The sequence below is a fragment of the Silurus meridionalis genome, chromosome 4 (assembly GCF_014805685.1).
Source record: "Silurus meridionalis isolate SWU-2019-XX chromosome 4, ASM1480568v1, whole genome shotgun sequence".
Taxonomy (NCBI): domain Eukaryota; kingdom Metazoa; phylum Chordata; class Actinopteri; order Siluriformes; family Siluridae; genus Silurus; species Silurus meridionalis.
Window position 1 is genome coordinate 7,869,628 of NC_060887.1, and position 20,975 is coordinate 7,890,602.

General features: G+C 38.8%; 2 protein-coding genes across 3 annotated transcripts; both read left to right on the forward strand.

The window, feature by feature from the left end:
- Positions 1-3,948: 3,948 nt before the first annotated feature.
- On the forward strand, positions 3,949-5,136 carry zgc:92591 (uncharacterized protein LOC436997 homolog). Its single transcript, XM_046846656.1, has 2 exons — positions 3,949-4,180; positions 4,836-5,136. The coding sequence occupies exons 1-2, from the start codon at positions 4,064-4,066 to the stop codon at positions 5,070-5,072; spliced, it is 354 nt and encodes a 117-aa protein (XP_046702612.1). The 5' UTR covers positions 3,949-4,063; the 3' UTR covers positions 5,073-5,136.
- A 6,996-nt stretch (positions 5,137-12,132) lies between these two features.
- On the forward strand, positions 12,133-20,150 carry asb10 (ankyrin repeat and SOCS box containing 10). 2 transcript variants are annotated; one of them, XM_046846629.1, is made up of 5 exons: positions 12,133-13,142; positions 15,776-16,043; positions 16,796-17,300; positions 18,652-18,765; positions 19,586-20,150. In XM_046846629.1, the coding sequence occupies exons 1-5, from the start codon at positions 12,803-12,805 to the stop codon at positions 19,769-19,771; spliced, it is 1,413 nt and encodes a 470-aa protein (XP_046702585.1). In that variant the 5' UTR covers positions 12,133-12,802; the 3' UTR covers positions 19,772-20,150. The 2 variants fall into 2 exon arrangements, with proteins under 2 accessions (XP_046702585.1, XP_046702586.1); XM_046846630.1 differs by lacking the exon at positions 12,133-13,142 and adding an exon at positions 14,459-14,777.
- Positions 20,151-20,975: the final 825 nt, after the last annotated feature.

A 20,975-nucleotide genomic window follows, 5' to 3' on the forward strand; every position in this document is an offset into this window, starting at 1 on the left:
GTCAAAAAAGGCTTGTTCTGTCACAATGCCAAAATAGATGATTATGATGACGACAGATCAATAAAACCATGTATTTGCATATATCTGTGATGAGTCTGGTTGTGCAAGGTAGATTAAAAGACTTGTTCTTAGATATACCCTTATCCAGAGTGCCCAAGAGTGGCAGCTTGGTGTGGCTGGGTCTTGAACTCATGACCTTCAAATCCAAAATCCAAAGCCTTTGCCACCAAGCTAAAGGGAAAAGGGTTTCTGCAAAGTCTTAAAAAGTGAGAAGATAATTTGGCTTTAAAAAGTCTGAAATTGTTTTAGTTTTTTTTAAATCCAGGCTAGTTGCTAACAAAGTAATTGGGTCTGTTTTTGATGTGATTTCATTCTTAACAGTTGTAAAAGTCTTAAGTTTGACAATTAAGCCTGCAGAGACCCTGTACCATCATCAACATATGAATATAATTATATAATATATAAGATTTACTTCGTTGAGACTCTTAACTTGGATCCGACTATACGAAACAAAATTGTCCAGAACCTTGGACAGGTCCAGTGCAAAGTTTGCAGGATAAAGAAATGTGAGCGACCGATAATGAAGATTACCATCTCTTGCTTCTATTAGGACCTGGAGGTATACAATTAAGGTCGAGGAACTTTTTATATCTGGGGTTTTTGGTGTTTTTTTCAAGGAAACAGGTGAAAGGTTTTTTATTTTCAATAGAAGATATTTTACAGTTGAGAAAGAACCCATTTGCAGGTTTCTAGTTCCTAGTCATCCCTCCACAGTGATGTTTTCATATGATAAGATGTTCCTATCTTAGTCCCTTACTTTAAGCATGGATCGATGAGTCCTGCAGCTGAAACGCAGCGGTCGACTGGAGGTGAGAAACCCTCTGCTACTTCAAAGCAAAGAACTCCACGGGTAACTGGAACGAGGCATGACATTCATTTAAAAAGGTGAAGTTTTTTAGACATGAATCTTGAGTTTGCAAAGTCGCAAACGCCAAACTAGAAACCTACCATGGAACAGCAGACTTGAAAAGGCCTACTCTGGCTGCTCAACCATTAGACTTGTTCAGGTGCCCCCATGATCAACTCCTCATGATATGTTACCTGTAATAATATTAAAGTTTGGACCTCAGGGTACATCTCTACATGACTCCCTTCAGCCAGTCCAAAGTTATGTACCAGTTCCCCTCTGCTGCTGCTAGAATTGATGACCCACCACAAGTGAGGGGATCGAATGTGTTCCAAACTATGGAAGCCTAATAAATCTATTTCAATAGACAAAATCAGCTTGATGATGATTAGTGCCAAATATCAATGCATTCCGACACCCATCACCAGCAATTGGTTCTGGTTTCTAAAAACTTCTGATCCAATTGCTATACACACTGTTGATCATTTTGGAAGATCATACGTATGTTCTGAGGGACAGCGCATGTAGGAGGTTTTGGAGACAAGGTGAGGGAGGTGAGATTGAGATGGACATGTGCAGAGGAGGGACATGGGGTATATCAGCAGGAGAATGCTGAGGATAGAGCCACCAGAAAGGAAGAAAAGAGGAAGGTCAAGGAGGAGGTTTGTGGATGTGGTGAAGGAAGACATGCAGGTAGTTGGGTTGAAAGAGGCAGCTGTAGAGGACAGAGGGGTATGGAGACGGACGATCCGCTGTGGCGCCCCCTAATGGGAGAAGCCGAATAAAGAAGAAGAATGCGCATGTTTTGAAACCCCTCGGAAAAAAATCTACCAGCACGAAAACTGTGCATACGTATGACTCAACGAGGCGAGTTCAAACTTTCTGGCTTGCTGAATCATACTGTGGACTTCTTTTCAACACTTCCTTCTTCTTCTGACTAATGGTGCTGAACCAGAGCTCGGTTGCTAGGGTCCAGACTCTTGTTCTCTTAATGTGCATTTGAAGCTGCATTATACCCCTTTATAAAAACGGCCATGCAGTGCATTCAGGCACGACCCATTAGTACTAAGTACGAGTGTAACCCCACTGAACCGTGCATTCGAGTCGGCTTATGTTTTTGGCTACTTTCGAAAGCTTTTTATTCCGTCTAGGGTTAGGGTATGGGGTGTAGAGTTGCAGATTTCGGACAAGCGAGGGTGGTTTTTGTTTGAGCTAGTGTACAGATTAACATGGCAGAGGTAGAGTGGTATCTTCCTCATAGCGCACTGTGTTGAATCTAATCGAAAAGTGCTAATCATCAGTAAACGGTGTAATCCTGATATCTACGGTGTACAGGAGCGGAAATTTGAAATGTGCGCCTACTACGATGAACTTGTTTTCAGAGTTACGGATAAAGTCAAAGATTCAAAATTGCTTTTTGGGGGGTTCGTTTTTTTGTAAAAAATTGCGCATTTTTTTGCGAATTTTTTAAGCAAAAAAAAAAAAAAAACTTAAAAACATAAAGCATTGCTAAGTGTGGATTGAAGCTGAAGGGAAGCTTCCACTTGGCTTGAACGAACTTTAAAACAGGTTCTCTCGAGACTCTTCTGGCTGCTTTCTCCGAGAGCAGACATTATCAAACAAAAACAAAAACAAACCAAAGTCTAGAAACTTCTAGAAAAGAGATCGCTAACAGTTTTGGTCATTATTTAAAAGCCTGTTTTGCCTTTTAGGCTGCTGCTGAGGTGGAAAAGGAAATGTTTTCCTCTCTCTTCTTTCTTTAGCAGTGTAGAAGGATGCAAATTGAGAGAGAGAGAGAGAGAGAGAGAGAGAGAGATTGGTCCATTAATCACGGACAAAACCGGAGACGCCAATCCACCTGAGGAAACCCAAATTGAATTTTGTAAAACTTGACTGAAATTTCACTTCTTTACTGAAACACCTCTGAGCTCAAATCCCTAAAATACAGAGCACTGCTTACTGATCACTTGTCCACACTCTCGCTCTCTCTCTGTCACACACACACACACACACACACACACACACACACACACACACACATCCCATGAGCTTCATATCAGCTTAGTTCTCCAACCTGAACCAAAGCACAAATACACACACCAGGTCAAACACACAACAGGGCCAACACACACACCACAGCAGACACCAGGGCAAACACACACACACACACACCACAGAACACATCAGGGCAAACACAAACACACACACCACATCACACACTAAGGCAAACACACGTTTATTTGTCTGTCTGGTGCAGAACAAAATAATAAACTATTGTAGCATTAGGAGGCAAAATAAGTTAATTTATTATAATAATAATAATAATAAAAGTTTCCACATTGAAGACAGAAAAAATGATGTGACCTGCAGTACAACATTCAGGACTTTTACTTTTTTATATCCATAATTATAATTTGGATCCATAATATAAATTGAACTCTTCTTACTGACGTTACATCACTTCAGGTCTTGTCATTTCTCCCACTGGATGCCCCCCAAGATAAAATCCAAGAGGATTTAGGCAGGGGTCCATGCCTCCCATGCCTAAATCTGCCACCGCCTAAAATTCGATGTCACGTGACCAGTCACATGACCATTAAATTATATTAAATAGAAATAATAACCTTCTTGTTTTTTTTAGCATAAAAAAAAGGCAGCATATTTGTAAAAAAAAAATAAAACAAATAAATAATTCCTGCATTAAAAAAAAAAAAAAAAATCTATTTTATCAAGACAAAACAATAAATAAAAAATTAACAATTTTTTTTTTTTTTTTTTTTTTTTTTTTTTTTAGAAAAAGTTACAGCAAATTTAATCTAATAGTTGTTCATTTTTCTTTAAAGAAAAGTAGTGTTATAATAAATAAATAAATAAATAAATATAAAAACATGACTTACTAAATACACGGCGAACAATTTCAAAGCCATGCCGTTTAAATGCTTAGTTTTAAATTAAAAAAATTTAAAAAATTGCTCTTCAATTCAGCATCCAGGGCAGGAAGGAGCAAATTCAGAGGGTTTAATTAGACTTGATGACGGTGCTAAATTGGTGATGAGCTGCAGCTGAACTCTGCTGAACACCTCAAAATAGTGACTCGGCCTGAAGTTGAGAATTTCTCCGGCTGGAAATAAATAAATAAATAAATAAATTTTCACGATGTCAAACGATGGAACCAAAAAGAAAGGGAAAGCAGCAGGTGACAAAAAGACTTCGAAAAGGAAAGGAAAGAGGAGAGAAACCTATGCTGTGTATATCTATAAAGTCTTAAAGCAGGTAAGATTTTTATAGTTGAATTTTTGTTTTTAATATACACTTTTTTTAACACCCGACAGGGGGGCATGGGGGGTATCTAAGGATTGTAGTGTGTATCTGGAAGCTTGAAGGTTTGTTTTCTATGATGTGATCATCGGGTATCATGGGGGGGGGGAATTTAAAGGTAAAAACGTTTTGTAAAAAAAAAAAAAAAAAAAAAATAGATTTTTGTTCGGATTTATAATTTCACCAAACACAAACCAGTGTGTGAACCTGCAATGTATGTTCCAGTTTTATAACCGCGATTAAAAGTGTACATTTAAGATCGTTCTCATGCACGTGAGTCAAAGCCTCAAAAAGCGGTAATTATCCTAAAAGCCGTCTGATTGGACTAAACCGATCGATAAATCACTTTGATCTTCTGGCTTGGTGAGTGTTTGGACCAAACCATCCAGAGCTTTTTGAAAACGCTCTCCAAAATCGATTTGAAAAACTTGTGTGTCGCATTTTGTTCACACGCAGATCATGGAGCGTTTTTGTGTAGATGAGCGACTCTTGAGAACCGTGAAAACATGGAGCTTTTAAGAATCCAAGCGCCCCAGTGCGATCACATGATCGGCTCAGCGCGAATAATCGATCGTACAGGTAGAAGTCTTTTTTGTTTTTTATTTTGCAGGTGCACCCGGACACAGGGATCTCGAGCAGAGCCATGAGCATCATGAACTCGTTTGTGAACGACGTGTTCGAGCGCATCGCCACCGAGGCGTCCAGACTGACGCAGTACAACAAGCGTTCGACCATCACGAGCCGCGAGGTGCAGACCGCCGTACGCCTGCTGCTCCCCGGGGAACTCGCCAAGCACGCCGTGTCCGAGGGCACCAAAGCAGTCACCAAGTACACCAGCTCCAAGTGAGCAGGTCTTTCAGCCGGGGCTGATTTCACTTTTGGAAATAAAATTGCACCAAATCAGCAATAAATCTTGGTCTTGTGTTCATTCGTTTATACAGTGATACATGGAGGATTGTTTTCTCCCCAGTCTGAAGCTGTACAACTACTAGAAATGCACATTTCACAAATGCACACTACCTACTGGTCAAAGGTTGCAATTACACGCAACGTCTCTATAATTTTTTGACTACATTTTGAGAGAGCAGGAGCGACCTCAATGGTCCACCACTTGTTACCTCAGTAGCACCACCTGCTGGACAAAACTCATTGTTGTTTTTTTTTTTTTTTAATTGAATAATTATTTAAACTAAACAATTTTTAACAAATATTTTTATAACTGAAAAAAAGTTGTCTAGTAAAAAAAAGGAAAAACTAGAAGTAACTTTTCTTATTCAGTTTTATTTGGTTTTTTTTATAACTTTTTTTTATAAGGTTTTAATATTTAAACTAGCAGTGAACTTATTTAGTTTTTATTTAATCATAACTTTATTTTCTGCATAATTAAATCTCCCTGATCTATTTATTTGTTGTAAATAAGAATTAAGTAAGAAAAAAGTGGGACCTGACCATCAAAAAAATACAAAATAAAGTAGCCACAGAAAACCAGCAGCAAGAACAAATAAATGGTAGCAAATAAACGTAAATTAAATAAAACCTTCAGCTTGTAAAAGAAAAAAAAAACAATACAAATAAAAAGTAAAATAATGTCATAAATGATTAAATAAAAAGAAATAGAACCTTAAAGACCTCTGAGAAAACTTGGGAATAAATAAAAACAGAGGAAGGCAGAAATATATTTTTTTAATAAAAAAAAATTAAAATAGAAGCAAATCATAAATACAACAAAAAAACCCTGTAGAAATCTAAAAGAATATTACAAAAGAGAAAATATCTATATATTTTTTAAATTGTTAGTTTAATAAAGGAATCAGAAAAGAAATAAACTTAAATAAATGAAAAAAAATAAGAATAAAAACAAATGATAGAAATCACACAAAGAGTAAAAACAATGCGAATAATAAAAAAGTAAAACAATAGTGTAAAAGAAATGAGTGTGACTGAACATGAAGTCGATGATGAAAAAATGATGAAAAAAATCATATAAATTCTAAAAATAAACAGTATATACGTGTTTTTCTGATTTAAATAATGTAAAAAAAAAATACAACTAATAAAAATAGTAATCAGGGCTGAGAGTTTATGGAGGCAGAGAATTTGCACCATATGGAAAAAAAAAAAAAAAATTCTTTATACTATACAGGTGCAGTAACACCAAATGAACGATAGATGGCAGCACATGAGAAGGTTTAAGATGGAGGTCTTCACAACAAACCACCGAGTTTTAAAATTCACTATAGAAGGTACACATCAGAAGGAAAAAGTAAACTATTTCAAAAATTCAAATACAGTAAAAGAATTAAATTAAAAAAAAGACAACCTGTTTATAATATTGTCCTTTTTTGGTTGTTCCCTGAGGAAAATCTACATGTTTGTGTAGAAGGTAAAAGACCTTTACATTTATGGAATTTGGCAAACAGCCTTTACACAGCTTAAGCAGCTGAGGGTAAAGGGCCTTGCCCAAGGGCCCATATATGCGAACAAAAAATCTTCACAATTTTTACATTTTGAAAATAAAATAGTTTTACTTTTCAGTCTTGTGGTAGAAACTTTGCTTTCTCCAGATCCAGACCACCTCCAACTCTGAACCACGGCTTTACAAAAAGTTCTGCTTAATTGAACCGATTTAATTCGAGGTAAGAAGCCAAGCAGATTCAGGCCTAAAAGTTTAGAACATTTAGTTTAGATTGTAATTTGTGGATTTAGCCGCACGCTAATGCCTGCTGATGATCATTTCCTCAAATGGCTGCTGTTTCAATTCATCTCTGGATCCTCAGGAGACCGTGGACCAAACAGTTTGCAGTAAGGAGCAAAACATCAAAGAACATTGAAATAGAAGTGAAATAAAGAAAAAAGAAACAACAGAAATTAAGTTTCGGGTAAATTTGTAGTTAAATCACTGCTGATCATTCTTTATAGAAAAAAGAAAAAAACCTGATAATAAATTCACAAATCAAAAATAATAATAAAGGAAAAATCTCATTAAGAAATGTAAAAAAATAAAAAAATAAATATAAATAAATAAGATGATTTGGTATTACATTTTTTTTTTTTTATTTAAAAAAAATTTATAGTTAATATTGATATAATATATTTATTTGAAATGATCTTTCTTAATGAGGAATGAACAACGATGTCAAAACAAATAAGTAAAAAAATGTATGAAGTGGAAAAAAAAAAGTTCCAAAGTGTGTAAATATTCCAGACTTTAGAGAAGAGAAAAAAAAAAGAAAAATGGATAATAAATTCACAAATCAATAACATTAAAAGAGAAAAAAAAAATCATTGAAAATTGTAAAAAAAAAAAAAAAAAAAAAAGTAATAAAAAAATAGATTTTAATAATTTTCTTGTCAATTACACATCAAAATTTTTTTAAATAACATGTTATAAAAAGTTAAAATAAATAAGTGAAATAAGTGTGGAAATATTCCAGAATTTAGAAAAAAAGAGGGGTAAAAAATTAACAGTTGAATAATAATAATAAAATAAAAAAAAATAAAAAAATTGGCACAAAATTTGTACACTTTTTAAAAAAAATTTTTTTTTGACATTACTCAATAACACTATTTTTTGCTGATAATTTTATTTTTATTTCGGTGCGATTCATTTATTTTAACGTTTTTTTTTAAAACATATGATTCAAATGCTTTTTAGGTAATTGAAAAACCCGATTTCTTTATTTTCACGTTTTTTTTTAGTAATTGAGTTCCGTGATTTTTTTTATTCAAAGGTTTAATTCATTTCTCCATGTGATTTGATTATTTTAATTATTTTACTAACCCCTAACCCTTAATGCTCCAGGGGTTGGGGGGGCACCGTATCATGGCAGACCCTGTGCTCTGACCCCAGCTTCCTTAAATCGCTGGGATACACGAAGAAAGAATCTTACCCTAATGTACAGTATGTCAATGATTCATTTATTCTCTTTAGTCTTTTTCCTGTGGACTTTTCCTCCTGATGATGATGATGATGATGATGATGATGATAGTCGGATTGCATAAACTAGAAACATTCTGAGGAGCGCCTTTCGAAATTAGCCCCGAAGGTTGTTTTGCTAATGAGCGCTTAGTAAAACGATTGATTCACGTTAGACCCGTGTCTTAGCCTGTGGACTGTTGCGGATTGGGGGATTCGAATAAAAAGAAACAAGCAGAGGAAGAGGACGACGAAGAGGCAGAAGCACCTTGGTTTGAAAATAAATGGTGCTTTTTGTTTTGCATTAATCAGAGCCTGAGCAAACGGCGGATGCTAATGTGGTGTGTTGCGTTCCGTCTTCCCCTCCCTCGGCTTGCCGCACTTGCGCCCGCGATGTGGCTTGATGGTCTGATGTATGCTAATGAGAGCATGTCTGCGGACGTATTACAGCGTGCGTGATAGGGTCATTAATGACAGTGTCTTAAGCACTATCATCATCATGACCATTTTCCCTGTGATCTCCCGGTTCCTCGCTGATCCCCCCTTGTTCTCTCTCTTTGGAGTCATTTCTCTTTCTCTTTCTACCCCTCTCTCTCTCTCTTTTGGGAGAGCGTTATAAGCACATTATGGATTGGGACATTAGTGACTAATGTAGTCACTGGGCCCCGCATTGTTTTGGTGTGCAAGTGCATCATTAGAAAATGTTCCACTTGGCGGGGAAGCGCGTATTAGGCGCGCTCGCGATGAAATGAGGTTGTGATCGATTGTTAAATTTATCGAGAGCTATTAGATTGAAATATGGACCTCTCAATTGTCATAATGAAGCCCCCCACAACCCCAACAACCCCCCCTCCACCGCCGTTCGCACGGGGATCAAAGGCGCAAACATATCGCTCGCTAAACGCGGCAGGTACCGCCTTAAACGCCGGAAGGTTGTCTTGCCTTTTTTTTATTTCTCGTTCGACCCGCCGGAATTGCTGAACGGCCGAACGCAAAGCCGAGCTTCTGCCTCGAATCACCGTTTGCATGGCGACCTCTTTTCCTGTGCCTGAATCCCATTTGGCCCGAGTGGGAAAGTGTCTCAACTCATTTGCGCCGTGCCGTGTTTTTCTTCCAAAAGTTGCCACTTTAATGAAATGGCGCGCCGTCTATAGCGTTGTATCTTTTGCATGCCCAGACGGTTTATGCAGATGGTGCAAAATACAAAAAACATCAGTTTCTTGCACAGGGTCTCAGCAGTGGCAGCTTAATAATGCTGGGATTTAAACTCACACCCTTGTGATCAGAAGGCCAATATCTTAATCACTGGTCTACCCCTTTCTATGATATGACCATCACAAATGCTGAGCAATCGAGGGGCAAGGGCCTTGCTCAATGGCCCAGCAGTGGAAGCTAAATAGTGCTGGGATTTGAACTCAAGACCTGCCGATCAGACATCCCAACATCTTAGGCTAATTCTGCATCGAAGGAAGAAATTACCAAATGGCACGGTGCTACAATGAGGGCGTTATGGGCAATGGAAGGAAAGTGCTGAAGGAACTTCGGTGATTAAATACAAAACATCACTCAGGGTGGATTTTTCTTCTTTACACACACACACACGTTAGCATACATTTGGACTTTTCATTTTAAAATGGTAACAATCACGCCGGTAAAAACGCTGCGTAAAAATTAGTCTCGACCAATTAGTCTCCGTTTTGAAAAGTCCTCACCCTCCCGCCGCAAAGTCCTCCCCTCCCGCCAACCTCGCATTAATTAGCTAGCGCGTTATTAACGCCGTTTTCACAACACCAACTAGATGAGCCTCTACCCCATATATTGTTTTATTTGCGCTTTGTTTTAATGGGACGCTCAGCAGTCGAGTTGGGAACGAGCGCGAGATAATCGGCGTGAACTAATTGCCTGATCGTATCGATGAAGCCGCCGATCGTTAGTTGGTTTCGTGGGACCGGTGACCGGAGAGCACCGCAGATGGCCGCATCTATGTTTATCTTAATGTTTTCAACAAAATCGACTCGTGTGCGCGAGTTGTCGTGTCGTTGTGCAGGGAGTAACACAAGTCCGTGGGATGTGGGATGTCTGCAGGGAGTAAGATGAACGATTGAAAACATTACTGATCTTTTTTTTTTTTTTTTTTTTTTTTACCCAACCCCCCCATCAAACTTGGACGAGAAAGTCCCCAGAAAAAAAATGAAAAAATAAATAAAAAAACGCCAGAAATGGAATGTCCACCATTTGAGAAATGAATTCGTAGAAGTCGCTGTCTCTTTTCCCCCCATTAGTAAGTGTTTAGTTCAACGTTTTAAATAATTGCGTTACGAGGAATGATATTTAAAATACATTTGGGAGGCAATGGGCCGGGAAAGTGCCTACATGTTTTGCTGATGACACCCGGGCCATTTGGAAGACATCAAAGTAGAGAGGAGGTAGCCCAGATGCATATTATAAACTCATTATGCGTATCATTTAAAAGGATGTACTCCAGCAGCAAAAAAACAATCTCAAACGCTCTCTCTCTCTCTCTCTCTCTCTCTCTCTCTCTCTCATTCTCTTTTTTTCCCCTCTCCAGTAATGTGTGTTTGCAAAGTCGGAAGTCTTTGATTCCTTCAGTCAATGTGACAGCCATTACAGCAGTGCAGAACACAATCAGGGGTATATATACGCTGGGGCGCATCTCGATGCATAGCCAACAATTCGATACATTAAAGATACATATTCATTCAATACGGTACAGATATTCCGCTTTTATTTCTTTCGTTCGGACGGACCTCTAAATCGTCAAATTGACCTACCGCCTTCTGACGCATAACAAGAAAAAAGGTACTATAAAACGAGCCGTTCTTTTCTACCTCTAGCTCTACCTCTGCCATGTTAATCTGTAGGCTACACGTCCTTTTGGACATGCCTCGGTCTCCGTACGGTCGCGATACGTCATATACCGGTTTAACGAGGAGAAATCATCCGACATCAAATAATATTGGTCGCGGATTGATAATCGTATAGAAAAAGATCGTAGAGAGAATTGATGGTGTTCAGCATGGTGGTGGTAGCAACATGGTCTAGGGCTGCATGAGTGCTAATAATAACGTCACCAAACACACCACCGAGAGAACAACTGCCTTGCTGAGGAAGCTGGAGGTGATGAAGTTGCCAAGTATGTCTCCAGACCTGAACCCTATTGAAAACTCCACCTTCCGCTTGAGGGTCCCACAGGTGCTCACTAAATGTTCACTAAATGAATCTCTAGCTACCCAGCGAGACTTTCTCTATGCTAGCTAGCGAGACTTTCTAAAACAGACCAGATTCCCGCCCACTTGATTAAAACTGATGCACAAGAACAAGGCCCGTAAACATACAGGTCAAAGTTTAAACTGACAGGACGCAAAACCAGAAGCGAAGCTGTGGCTTTCAGACGACTAATTCATTTTCGCTTGCGGTGAAGGACTAAACTTTTTCCGTTTGAAATCGGTAAATCTCATTAATATGCAAAGAAAGCAGCTGTAGCCCCTCCCCCAACCATCAAAGTCATGGTAAGCTTCATTGTTGTATTCTCTGTTGTACAAAATAATATACTATGCAAAAGTTGTGGTCCCACTTTTGGTGGGACCACCGTTTGGCTTTCAGTTCTTCCTTTCTGCACAAAGTCAAGGATTTTGTAGGATCAGATTCATGTGTAGGATGAACCAACGTTTCCGGGGGTTCAAACTGGATGAGGAACAGCCAAACTTTGCTATAATAAGGTTGTGGAGGACTGAGCACAGTAGCACGACATAAGTCGGTTCTACTGCATCAGCTAGGTAACTTTAAAGCAGTCTGGGGTTTCAAGATGTGCTCTTCAGGCTATTTTGAAGAAACACAAAGAAACAGGCGATGTTGAGGTCCGTAGACGCAGTAGACCACTAAGGAAGCTTAATGCAGTTGATGAAAAACACATCTTGTGTACTTCCCATGAACATTAGGAGATGTCCAGCAGTGCCATCAGCAAAGAACTGGAAGTCAGTGGGACCCAGGTATACATATTTACTTCAAATGTTTGGTCAGAAGTGGTCTTCTTGGAATTATTGCAGCCAAAAAGCCAGACCTCCAACATGGAAACAAGACTAAGAGATTTGACTGCATGAAAACAGAGGAACTGGGTACAGAAAAACAGCAGCAGATTCCTGGACGAGTTCAGGGCTGCATTTCTGCAAATGGAGTTTAAGATTTGGTCTGGATTAATGGTGTCCTCAATGCGGAGAATTCCAGGCAGATACTTCTCCATCATGGGAGGTCTCCAATCTCGAGTCTGTCTGGGATTACATGAAGAGATTTGAGGCAGATTACACCCATGGTCCGTTCTTCAAGATGTTTGGAACCTGGTGGATGCTGTTTTGCAGGCAAAGGATGTTGTTTTGTTCTCCACCACTACATTCTTGGATAAAATAGGAATCACATGACAAAGTGCACAGTAGTGTACAGTGGACTCGTCACACTTTCAGTATGCAGAAGGTCTAAACCTGGCATGCGCTGTCCATGTGACTGCCTTAAAAATAGGTTGGAGCTCAGAGGCAGCGAGGCCCATCTGAGATCGAATATCAAAACAACTCCAGCGAACTGAGGCAGTAGGACACGCATTCTGTTTGGGTACAAAGACGGGATCCATATCGCTTTTTCCTTTCAGCATGTCTAGCCAGAGCTTTGTTTTTACTCCGATGGCGTTGCGTTCCTTGGAACAGGAACGAGACCTTCTGGAGAGACGCAGGCATCAGATGAAGTTTATCGAGCCAACTGTCAACAGCTACCTGCTGAGGAAAGAGGCTCGGGAAAGAGACACAGTCTCCAGGAGGAACCAGGAGGTAGCCTCGATGCCGCTGGTGTGCTGTGATCTGGTGGTGCAGAACGCACTGTACACTGGAGATTTGGAGGCGGTGAAGAAGCTGTTCCCCAAATATTCACCTGATAAAGTGGTCATCAAACCTGAGGGAGGAGCCATGCGCTGGGTCGCTGATGGCAAAATAAGAGGTACATGGATTTGGCTTGACTATATATATATATATATATATATATATATATATATATATATATATATATATATATATATATATATATGAGTATATTGAGTATATGTTTATGTGTGTGTGTGTGTGTGTGTGTGTGTGTGTGTGTGTGTGTGTGTGTATGCAAAAATAACCAATGACTCAGCAGCTTATGAACATGTTGCCATACAAATGTCAAGGAAAATAGAAATAAAAATAAAAATTAAGAAAGAAAGATACAGTCGACAGACAGTAGATGGGAGGATTAAAATAGGAAAAGTAATAAAATGGGGAAATGAATAAACAGAAATAAGAAAAAAAAAGCAAATGGATCTATAAGAAAAAAGGTTTTAAATCTTTTATTAAAAGGAAATGCAGAAAGAATGAGAAAATAATGTCTGGATAGAAATAAGGAAGGAAGTAATAAAGAAAAGAAGGAAGGGAGGAAAAGATAGAAGAAAGAAAGATAGAAAGACATTGGTGATGAAAGTAGGAAAAAATCCATCAAAGCAAGTTAATACATAAAGAATGTCTGGATGGCCGAGGCGGAGCTATCATTAACAGTAGGAGAAATCCCATCAGAGCAAATGAATATTATAAAAATGGCTAGAACAAAAATAAAGGAAAGAAAGAGAAAGAAAGAAAGAGAGAGAGAGAGAGAGAGAGAAAGAAAGAAAGAAAGAAAGAAAGAAAGAAAGAAAGAAAGAGAAAGAAAGAAAGACAGACAGACAACAATGCAGGAGAAAAAGATAAATCAGAAAGAAAGAAAGAAAGAAAGAAAGAAAGAAAGAAAGAAAGAAAGAAAGAAAGAAAGAAAGAAAGAAAGAAAAAAAAAGGAATGAAAATACATTTAAATAAATTAAACAACGGAGAAGAAAGAAAGAAAGAAATAAAATAAAAAAAAATTAAGAAATTGGTGAAGAAAAGTAAAAGAAAATCCACAAAAACAATCTAATAATTTAAAAAAATGACAGATGGGTCTGAAAGATATAAAGTTATAAACATAATCTTATAATGTTGAGTAGACGTTTCCCAATCAGGACGCCAAATTTCACAGGTGTTTGCCAGACAGTTTAATGGGAAGAAGAAGAAGAAGAAGAAGAAGAAGAAGAAGATAGGGATCTCTGGTGGAGCACTAATAAGAACACTAATAAGACTGGCATGAGAGCAGATAAATCTCATGTTGTGAAAATTTAACAACTGCCTCCTGCCTCCTTCTGCTCCGCCAGCAGGTTACATAACAGTCACGGAGCCTTAAAATAGAGCCGTCCATGCAAACAGAGCTCAGAGGATCCAAAGATCACACAGGGGAAACAACCGGTCAAAACAAAATCACAACAAGACGTTGAAAACCTTTCAGTCATCTGTCCAGCTGCTTCTCTCCAGACCATGGGGCCGAAGATTAAATTCAAGAAGCAGAAGAAATATCGCACCGACGTGATCATGACCGCACAAGCTTCCGGATGGGTTCTGCAGTTCTGGAACTCGCTCCTGGTGGGCGACGAGGTCCGGATTCTCAGTATTATCGATGATCCCGAATACGCTCACCTTCTGGAAGCGATTTATGACACCAGTGACATCGAAGAGTGGAAGAACTTCAGGTTCAACTACAAAGGGTTGAGTACGTACAGAACTGCGGAATGCTCCACTCTGATTGGTCGAAAGGTTGCGTGCTTTAATGTGTTAACGTTATTATTTTCTAGAAGAAAGACGATAAGAAGCTTATGGAGAAGTGTTTTTGAGAGGACATTTATGTTACTATTTATGGAAGGAGTCTCCAGTGGCAGTAAACACTGTTTCAGGACAAGTAGGTGTTTAGGACACGAGAAATTGTGCTCATTATGGGGTTTTGGGTATAATGATTTTTTTTTTTTTTTTTTTGGAGAAGAAAGTAAAGAATGAAAAGGAAAAAAAAAAAAAAAAAAAAAACCAAACAACAACAAAATATATATATATATATAAAGAAACAAAAAAAAGAGAAAGAAAGAAAAGCAAAAGAAAGAAAGACAGATGTTGATTTCTATGATGATTTATTTGTTGTTTCTTTTAGAGAAAAAAAAGGATAAGGACAAAAAGAGAAAGAAAAGAAAATTAAAAAGAGGCCAAAAAAAAGGAATGAAAGTAAGAAAGAACAAATAAAAGGAAAGACAAAAAAGAAAGAAAGTAGGAAAGAACGTGAAATAAAAATAAATAAAGGACAAAAAGAATTAAAGAAAGAAATAACAAATTAGGGTTAAGAAAAAAGAAAGAAAGAAAGAAAGAAAGAAAGAAAGAAGAGAAGAAAAAATATATATTGAAATAAATAAATAAAAAGACAAAAAGTATTAAAGAAACAATAAACAAATGAAAAGAAGACCAAATGAAAAGAAAAAAAGACAGATGTTGATTTCTCTCATGGTTCATTTGTTATTTCTTAAAACAAAATCTATAAAGAAAGAAAGAAAAAAGCGAATAATATAAAGAATGAAAAGAAAGAAAAGCAAGGAAAGAAAGAAAGAAAGAAAGAAAGAAAGAAAGAAAGAAAGAAAGAAAGAAAGAAAGAAAGAAAGAAAGAAAGAAAGGACAAGAAAAGATGTTGATGTCTCTGGTGTTTTATTTGTGGTTTCGTCTCGTCTTCAGGACTGTGGTCTCTGACCTACGAGCAGGATCTGACCACGCCCCTGCACATCACAGCTGGAAGAGGCTTCACTGACTGCCTGAGGCACCTTCTCCTGCGAGGGGCCAGTGTGGATTTTGCCCCCGGGGGCAGCACTGCGCTGCACGAAGCGTGCCAGGAGTGCCAGCCGGACTGCGTTAAAGTGCTGTTAGAGTACGGAGCCAATGCCAACGCTGTGAACGAGGACGGACTGATGCCCCTGCACCTCTGCACCGAGCCCGAGTCCCTGGAGTGAGTGGTCCGCATTTATTTCACTCCTGCACACGAGGAAAACTCACAAGATCAATACTGAGTGTAGCAGAGCAAATGTAGCGTAACTGATAACTCACTTCCTGTCTTTAGCAAAAACAGATATGCTTTCAACAATATAAATGTATATTTCTGGGAAAGAAAGAAAGAAAGAAAGAAAGAAAGAAAGAAAGAAAGAAAGAAAGAAAGAAAGAAAGAAAACAAAAAGAAAACAAATAAAAGAAAGAAAGAAAGAAAGAAAGAAAGAAAGAAAGAAAGAAAGAAAGAAAGAAAGAAAGAAAGAAAAGGTAAATAAAAAGAAAACAAATAAAAGAAAGAAAGAAAGACAGAAAAAGAAAGAAAGAAAACAAAAAGAAAACAAATAAAAGAAAGAAAGAACAAGAAAGAAAGAAAGAAAGAAAGAAAAAAAAACAAATAAAAAAGAAAGAACAAGAAAAAAGAAAGAAAACATAAAAGGAAATAGGAACGTTTTTTCATTTATTTTTGATAAAAAAAAGGGACAAAAAAGAATCAACATAAGAAAAAACTAAAAATGGGAAAGACGTGAAGAAAGAAAGATATGACAATAAAAAAGAAAATGAAATAAGGAAACGAAAATAAAAGAAATAAAGAAAACAAAATAAAGAAAGACAAGAATAAAAAAAGAAAAATAATCACTGCAGTTGGATAGATTATAAAAGGGGGGGGGTGAAAGTAGGTCACCTAGCGTTATATCTCTGCCTTGCCTGTGCCAGGTGTGCCCGGCGCATCATCCAGTTTGGCGGGGCGATAAACGGCCGCAGCGTGGATGAGAACAACACGCCGTTGCACGTCGCTGCGCGTCACGGCCTTCTGGCCCACGTGGATCTGTACCTGCGTCACGGTGCAGCAGTGGAGCTGCAGAACGATGAAGGACAAACGGCCCTGAACACGGCATGTTCGCAGCCCCAAGAGCACTCTGCTCTGGAGCGCTACGCCCGAGTGTGCCAGCGGCTGGTGGACGCTGGGGCGAACGTGAGCATGTGCGACACTGACAAACACACCCCTCTACACATGGCGTGTAGAAACGCCAACCCTGAGATTGTGGAGCTGCTGCTCCGCAACAGCGCCTCGGTCAACCTCATGGACTACGGCGGCGAGGCACCCATGCACAATATCCTCAAAATGGTGGCCTACAAGTTGGAGCATGGGCCCGAGAAGATCGTGCAGGAACTTCTCAACTACGGCTCGATCAGAGTGTGGCCTGGAGCTCTGCCTAAGGTCAGTGAACGTTTGCATTCTAGGGATACAGTTGAAACTAAATCCTGTTTCAACCTCCAGTGAATTTGGGTTTCAACGAGCCACAGAACAATTCCAGGACCCTACAGACCTCAGTGCTGGATTTTGGGGTCAAATAGTTGCCTTGAAAACACCTTGGATTTTTGTCAAGTGTATTCACATTTAAATTCATGGCATTTCCCAGGTGCCCTCATCCAGAGCGAATAACAATTACCTCACTCATACAACTCAGCAGTTATGGGCCTTGCTCAGGGGCCCAAAAGTGGCAGCTTGGTGTGGGTAAAATTTAAACTCACAACCTTTGGATTCAAAGTCCAATAGATATAGTCCAAATATTGTAGCAAAAAATTGGGAACTCGTGCTTGCTTGGTAGACAAAAGAAAGATAGAAAATATAGGAAGGAAGGGAAGAAAGAGAATAGAAAGAAAGCAAAAATGTTAAAATGATTTTCAGTATTAATTGCAGATTATAAAAGCAGGAGACTTGACATGAAACGATACGTATTCGGACAAATTCCATTCCCTGTTTCAATGCTGTTCTAGTAGAAATCGCTTAGTACTGTACATCCAGTGAATCCCACTTGTGCCGGATAAATTGCCTGATTCTTAATGAGGCAAATGTTAATAGGAGATTAATTAGCACTAATTGCAGAAGTTCTCGACAATCCCCCAGAGAGGGGCCCAATCTGTTCATCAAGCCAAGTGCTTAATTATTCCACACTGCACTCCCTCGCAACTAGCACCGCCGACCTCTGGCCTTTTTTTTTTCCCCCCGAGCAGGTGGGGATATCGCTCCAGGTGGAAACTGTCGTTGTTACCTTGATTGAGGAGCAGCTTCGGTTTTCCAGCTAGTTCAGGGAATGGCCAGACTGTCCAAATGCATCAATTCATTTTATTTCTTCAGTGAGGGTTGATATGTAAGATGGGGCGTATTTGGTATGATATTATTTTTTATTATATTTTCATTCGTTTTAAGTACAATGGTACTACAGGAAGGACTAGGCAGGGAATGTCATGTAATATTACTGATTAGAAAGCAAGAAAAGAGGTCACATGTACCTTACACCAGGTGCAAAATCTGTCTTTGCATATCGCAGCGATGCTAGAATACAGCACCTCTGGAGCATAAAGGGTTAAGGGCCTTGCTAAAGTGCCCAAGAATGGCAGCTTGCCGATACTAGGGCTTGACCCCCCAACCTTCCGATAAGTAACCCAACCCACTGATCTACCATTTCCCCCAGTTCTTTTATGTATCCACGTTCCTTAAGGCCTGTCCTTGTTCAGTTCCCCAAAACAGTCGATCGATCTGAATGCCTGTCATGTGTCAATTCCAGGTCCTGAAGTACTGTTGTGTGTCACCACGGACAATAGAAGTGCTGCTGAATGCATACAGCCAACTCAAAGTCAACGATCGGTGGGAAGAGGCCGTTCCTCCAGAGGTGTTCCAGGTAGGAAGAAATAACATAACGCAGGTATGATAGTGTAACTGGTGCTATTCTGGTGTAACTGGTGTAACTGGACCACGTGCATTACCAAGTCAATTATTTCATTACGGACAGCAAGTCAGAGGAAACGTGAAATTCGGCAGTGAAACTGGGCCACAGAGACGTTTGACACGACGTACGTTTGGTATTTGGTGATGCTGCAACAAACAGTTTGAGGTGTTTTGAATGTTTTTAACAGCGGAAGAGCGTCACTGGAAGACAACGAGAGATCACTTTTAAAGAGCTCGACCCCTAAAAATGTCGAAACCATTCAGCAACTCGTGCATGATGATCATCGGAGAGCGATCCACACAATCTCACTTCCGCACCCACCCTACTCTCCAGATTTGCAGACTGCGCCCTTTTTCTGTTGATTGGGTCCAAAATTGTGCAAGGGGATTGTCTTGAAGGGGATAGCGTGTAAACACAGATAAATAAAGTACTTTTGTGTAAACAAAGCTAGTCTTACTGTCTCGTGGAAGCCTTTCCAGAAGAAGGGAACAAAATTTGGAATGATCGTCATCGCCAACACACTTTCGTCGTTTCGGTGTATTTGTTTCATTCAAAGTACTTGACCGATGACTTGAACGTAATCAAAACAAATTACGAACAGATTTAATGGATATGCAGAGGTTTACCTAACGTGGTTCATGTGGTTCCCCCATGAGTCTTCAGTGTTTGTCCTTCAAGGTTTCTCTGTAACATAAAATGTTAAAAATGGACCAATTGAATTTGTACATGTTGCTTGGGTATTGAAATGTAACTTTTGTGGTTCCCTCTACAGGAACATCAAGGCTTCTATGAGTCTGTGTTCGCCCTGGCCAACACTCCACGGTCGCTACAGCACCTGGCTCGCCACAGGATCCGTACGTATCTGGAAGGACGTCTGCACAAAGTGGTGCCTAAATTGGGTCTGCCCACGTTTCTGAAGAATTACCTAATGCTGGAGTTTCGAGGTTACATTCATTAGCGCTAAAGCAAAAAGCGTACTGTCGGCTTTCCGCTCATCATAGTAACGTGGAGAAGGAGATATTATTATATCATTATCAGCTTTTCACGCTAACATGCATTCCTTTTCTTGCATTAATTCGACAGCTTTGTTTGTATGGTTGAAGGATTGTTTTTTGTGGAAGATTTATTTCATCACATTATTTTATAAAGTCACACAACCGACTTTAGTTTCCGGTCATGAGATTATTATCGGTTGGGGATATTTTTTTCGACCACAAGGGGGCGACCTGCATTTTCGTCTATTTAGAAAGACATTGAGTGTTTTTTTTTTTATTTAATGAACCTGAGAATGAATTTGCACTGAAATTGAAATAAAAAAAAGAAATGTTTTAAACGTTTTTACAGGAATTATAGAATCATTTTCAGACAGATTTATTAAACACATAACTTTTTTGGTGGGTCACATCATGAGCATGTTGTAAAGTCTGGTAATGGGTGGCCTCTGCCAGGAGGTTCTGGTTTGGGTCATGGATGGTTTAGGCAAAATTTGAACCTATCAAAGGGTTCACGTGAGCCGCATGTACAAACCCAAGAGCATGAAGAAGACAAAATTGTGTTGCTATGATTTCACGACAATATAACAAAATAACAAAAATGTGGACTGTTTTTAGAACCGAGAAATAAAAACAAACTGTTTTTGGTTTTAAAAAAATTATAATTGTTATAATCATTATTTAATTGATTTTTTCTTTTTTAATGTCATCAAATGTTATTTATTTAATAACCTCTATTAAAAATTACTACTAATTATATATATAAATATATATAAATATATATATATATATATATATATATATAAAATAGAATAATACAATTATTATAAAAAGGATAGTAATAGAGCAATTTTCCTACTGATGAACAATGATGATGATGATGATGACATTGATAATGATGATGAAGGCCTTGCCAGGAACGAGCACTCATCCCTTCACGTCGAGTGCGACCGGACCACTTTGACCTCTATCCACGGTTGCACCCTCCTCATCAAGGCATCCTCATCCTCCATTCTTCTCCACCACATCCGTCCTCCAACACCTTCAAGCGGTGTGTTCACCTGTAGGTAGAAACCTGTACACCACTTTAACAACTCTTTTATTTGTGAATTTTATGGGAGGGGGGGCACATGGGCAAGTGTGTGTTTTGGGCGGCGGGTTTGGGGGGTG

Coding starts and splice junctions, on each gene's coding strand:
- zgc:92591 (XM_046846656.1), top strand. CDS start 4,064: ATGTCAAACGATGGAACCAAAAAGAAAGGGAAAGCAGCAGGTGACAAA. Junction 4,181..4,835: donor TCTATAAAGTCTTAAAGCAG/GTAAGATTTTTA, acceptor TTTATTTTGCAG/GTGCACCCGGACACAGGGAT.
- asb10 (XM_046846629.1), top strand. CDS start 12,803: ATGTCTAGCCAGAGCTTTGTTTTTACTCCGATGGCGTTGCGTTCCTTG. Junction 16,044..16,795: donor ACCGAGCCCGAGTCCCTGGA/GTGAGTGGTCCG, acceptor TGCCTGTGCCAG/GTGTGCCCGGCGCATCATCC. Junction 17,301..18,651: donor GGCCTGGAGCTCTGCCTAAG/GTCAGTGAACGT, acceptor TGTCAATTCCAG/GTCCTGAAGTACTGTTGTGT.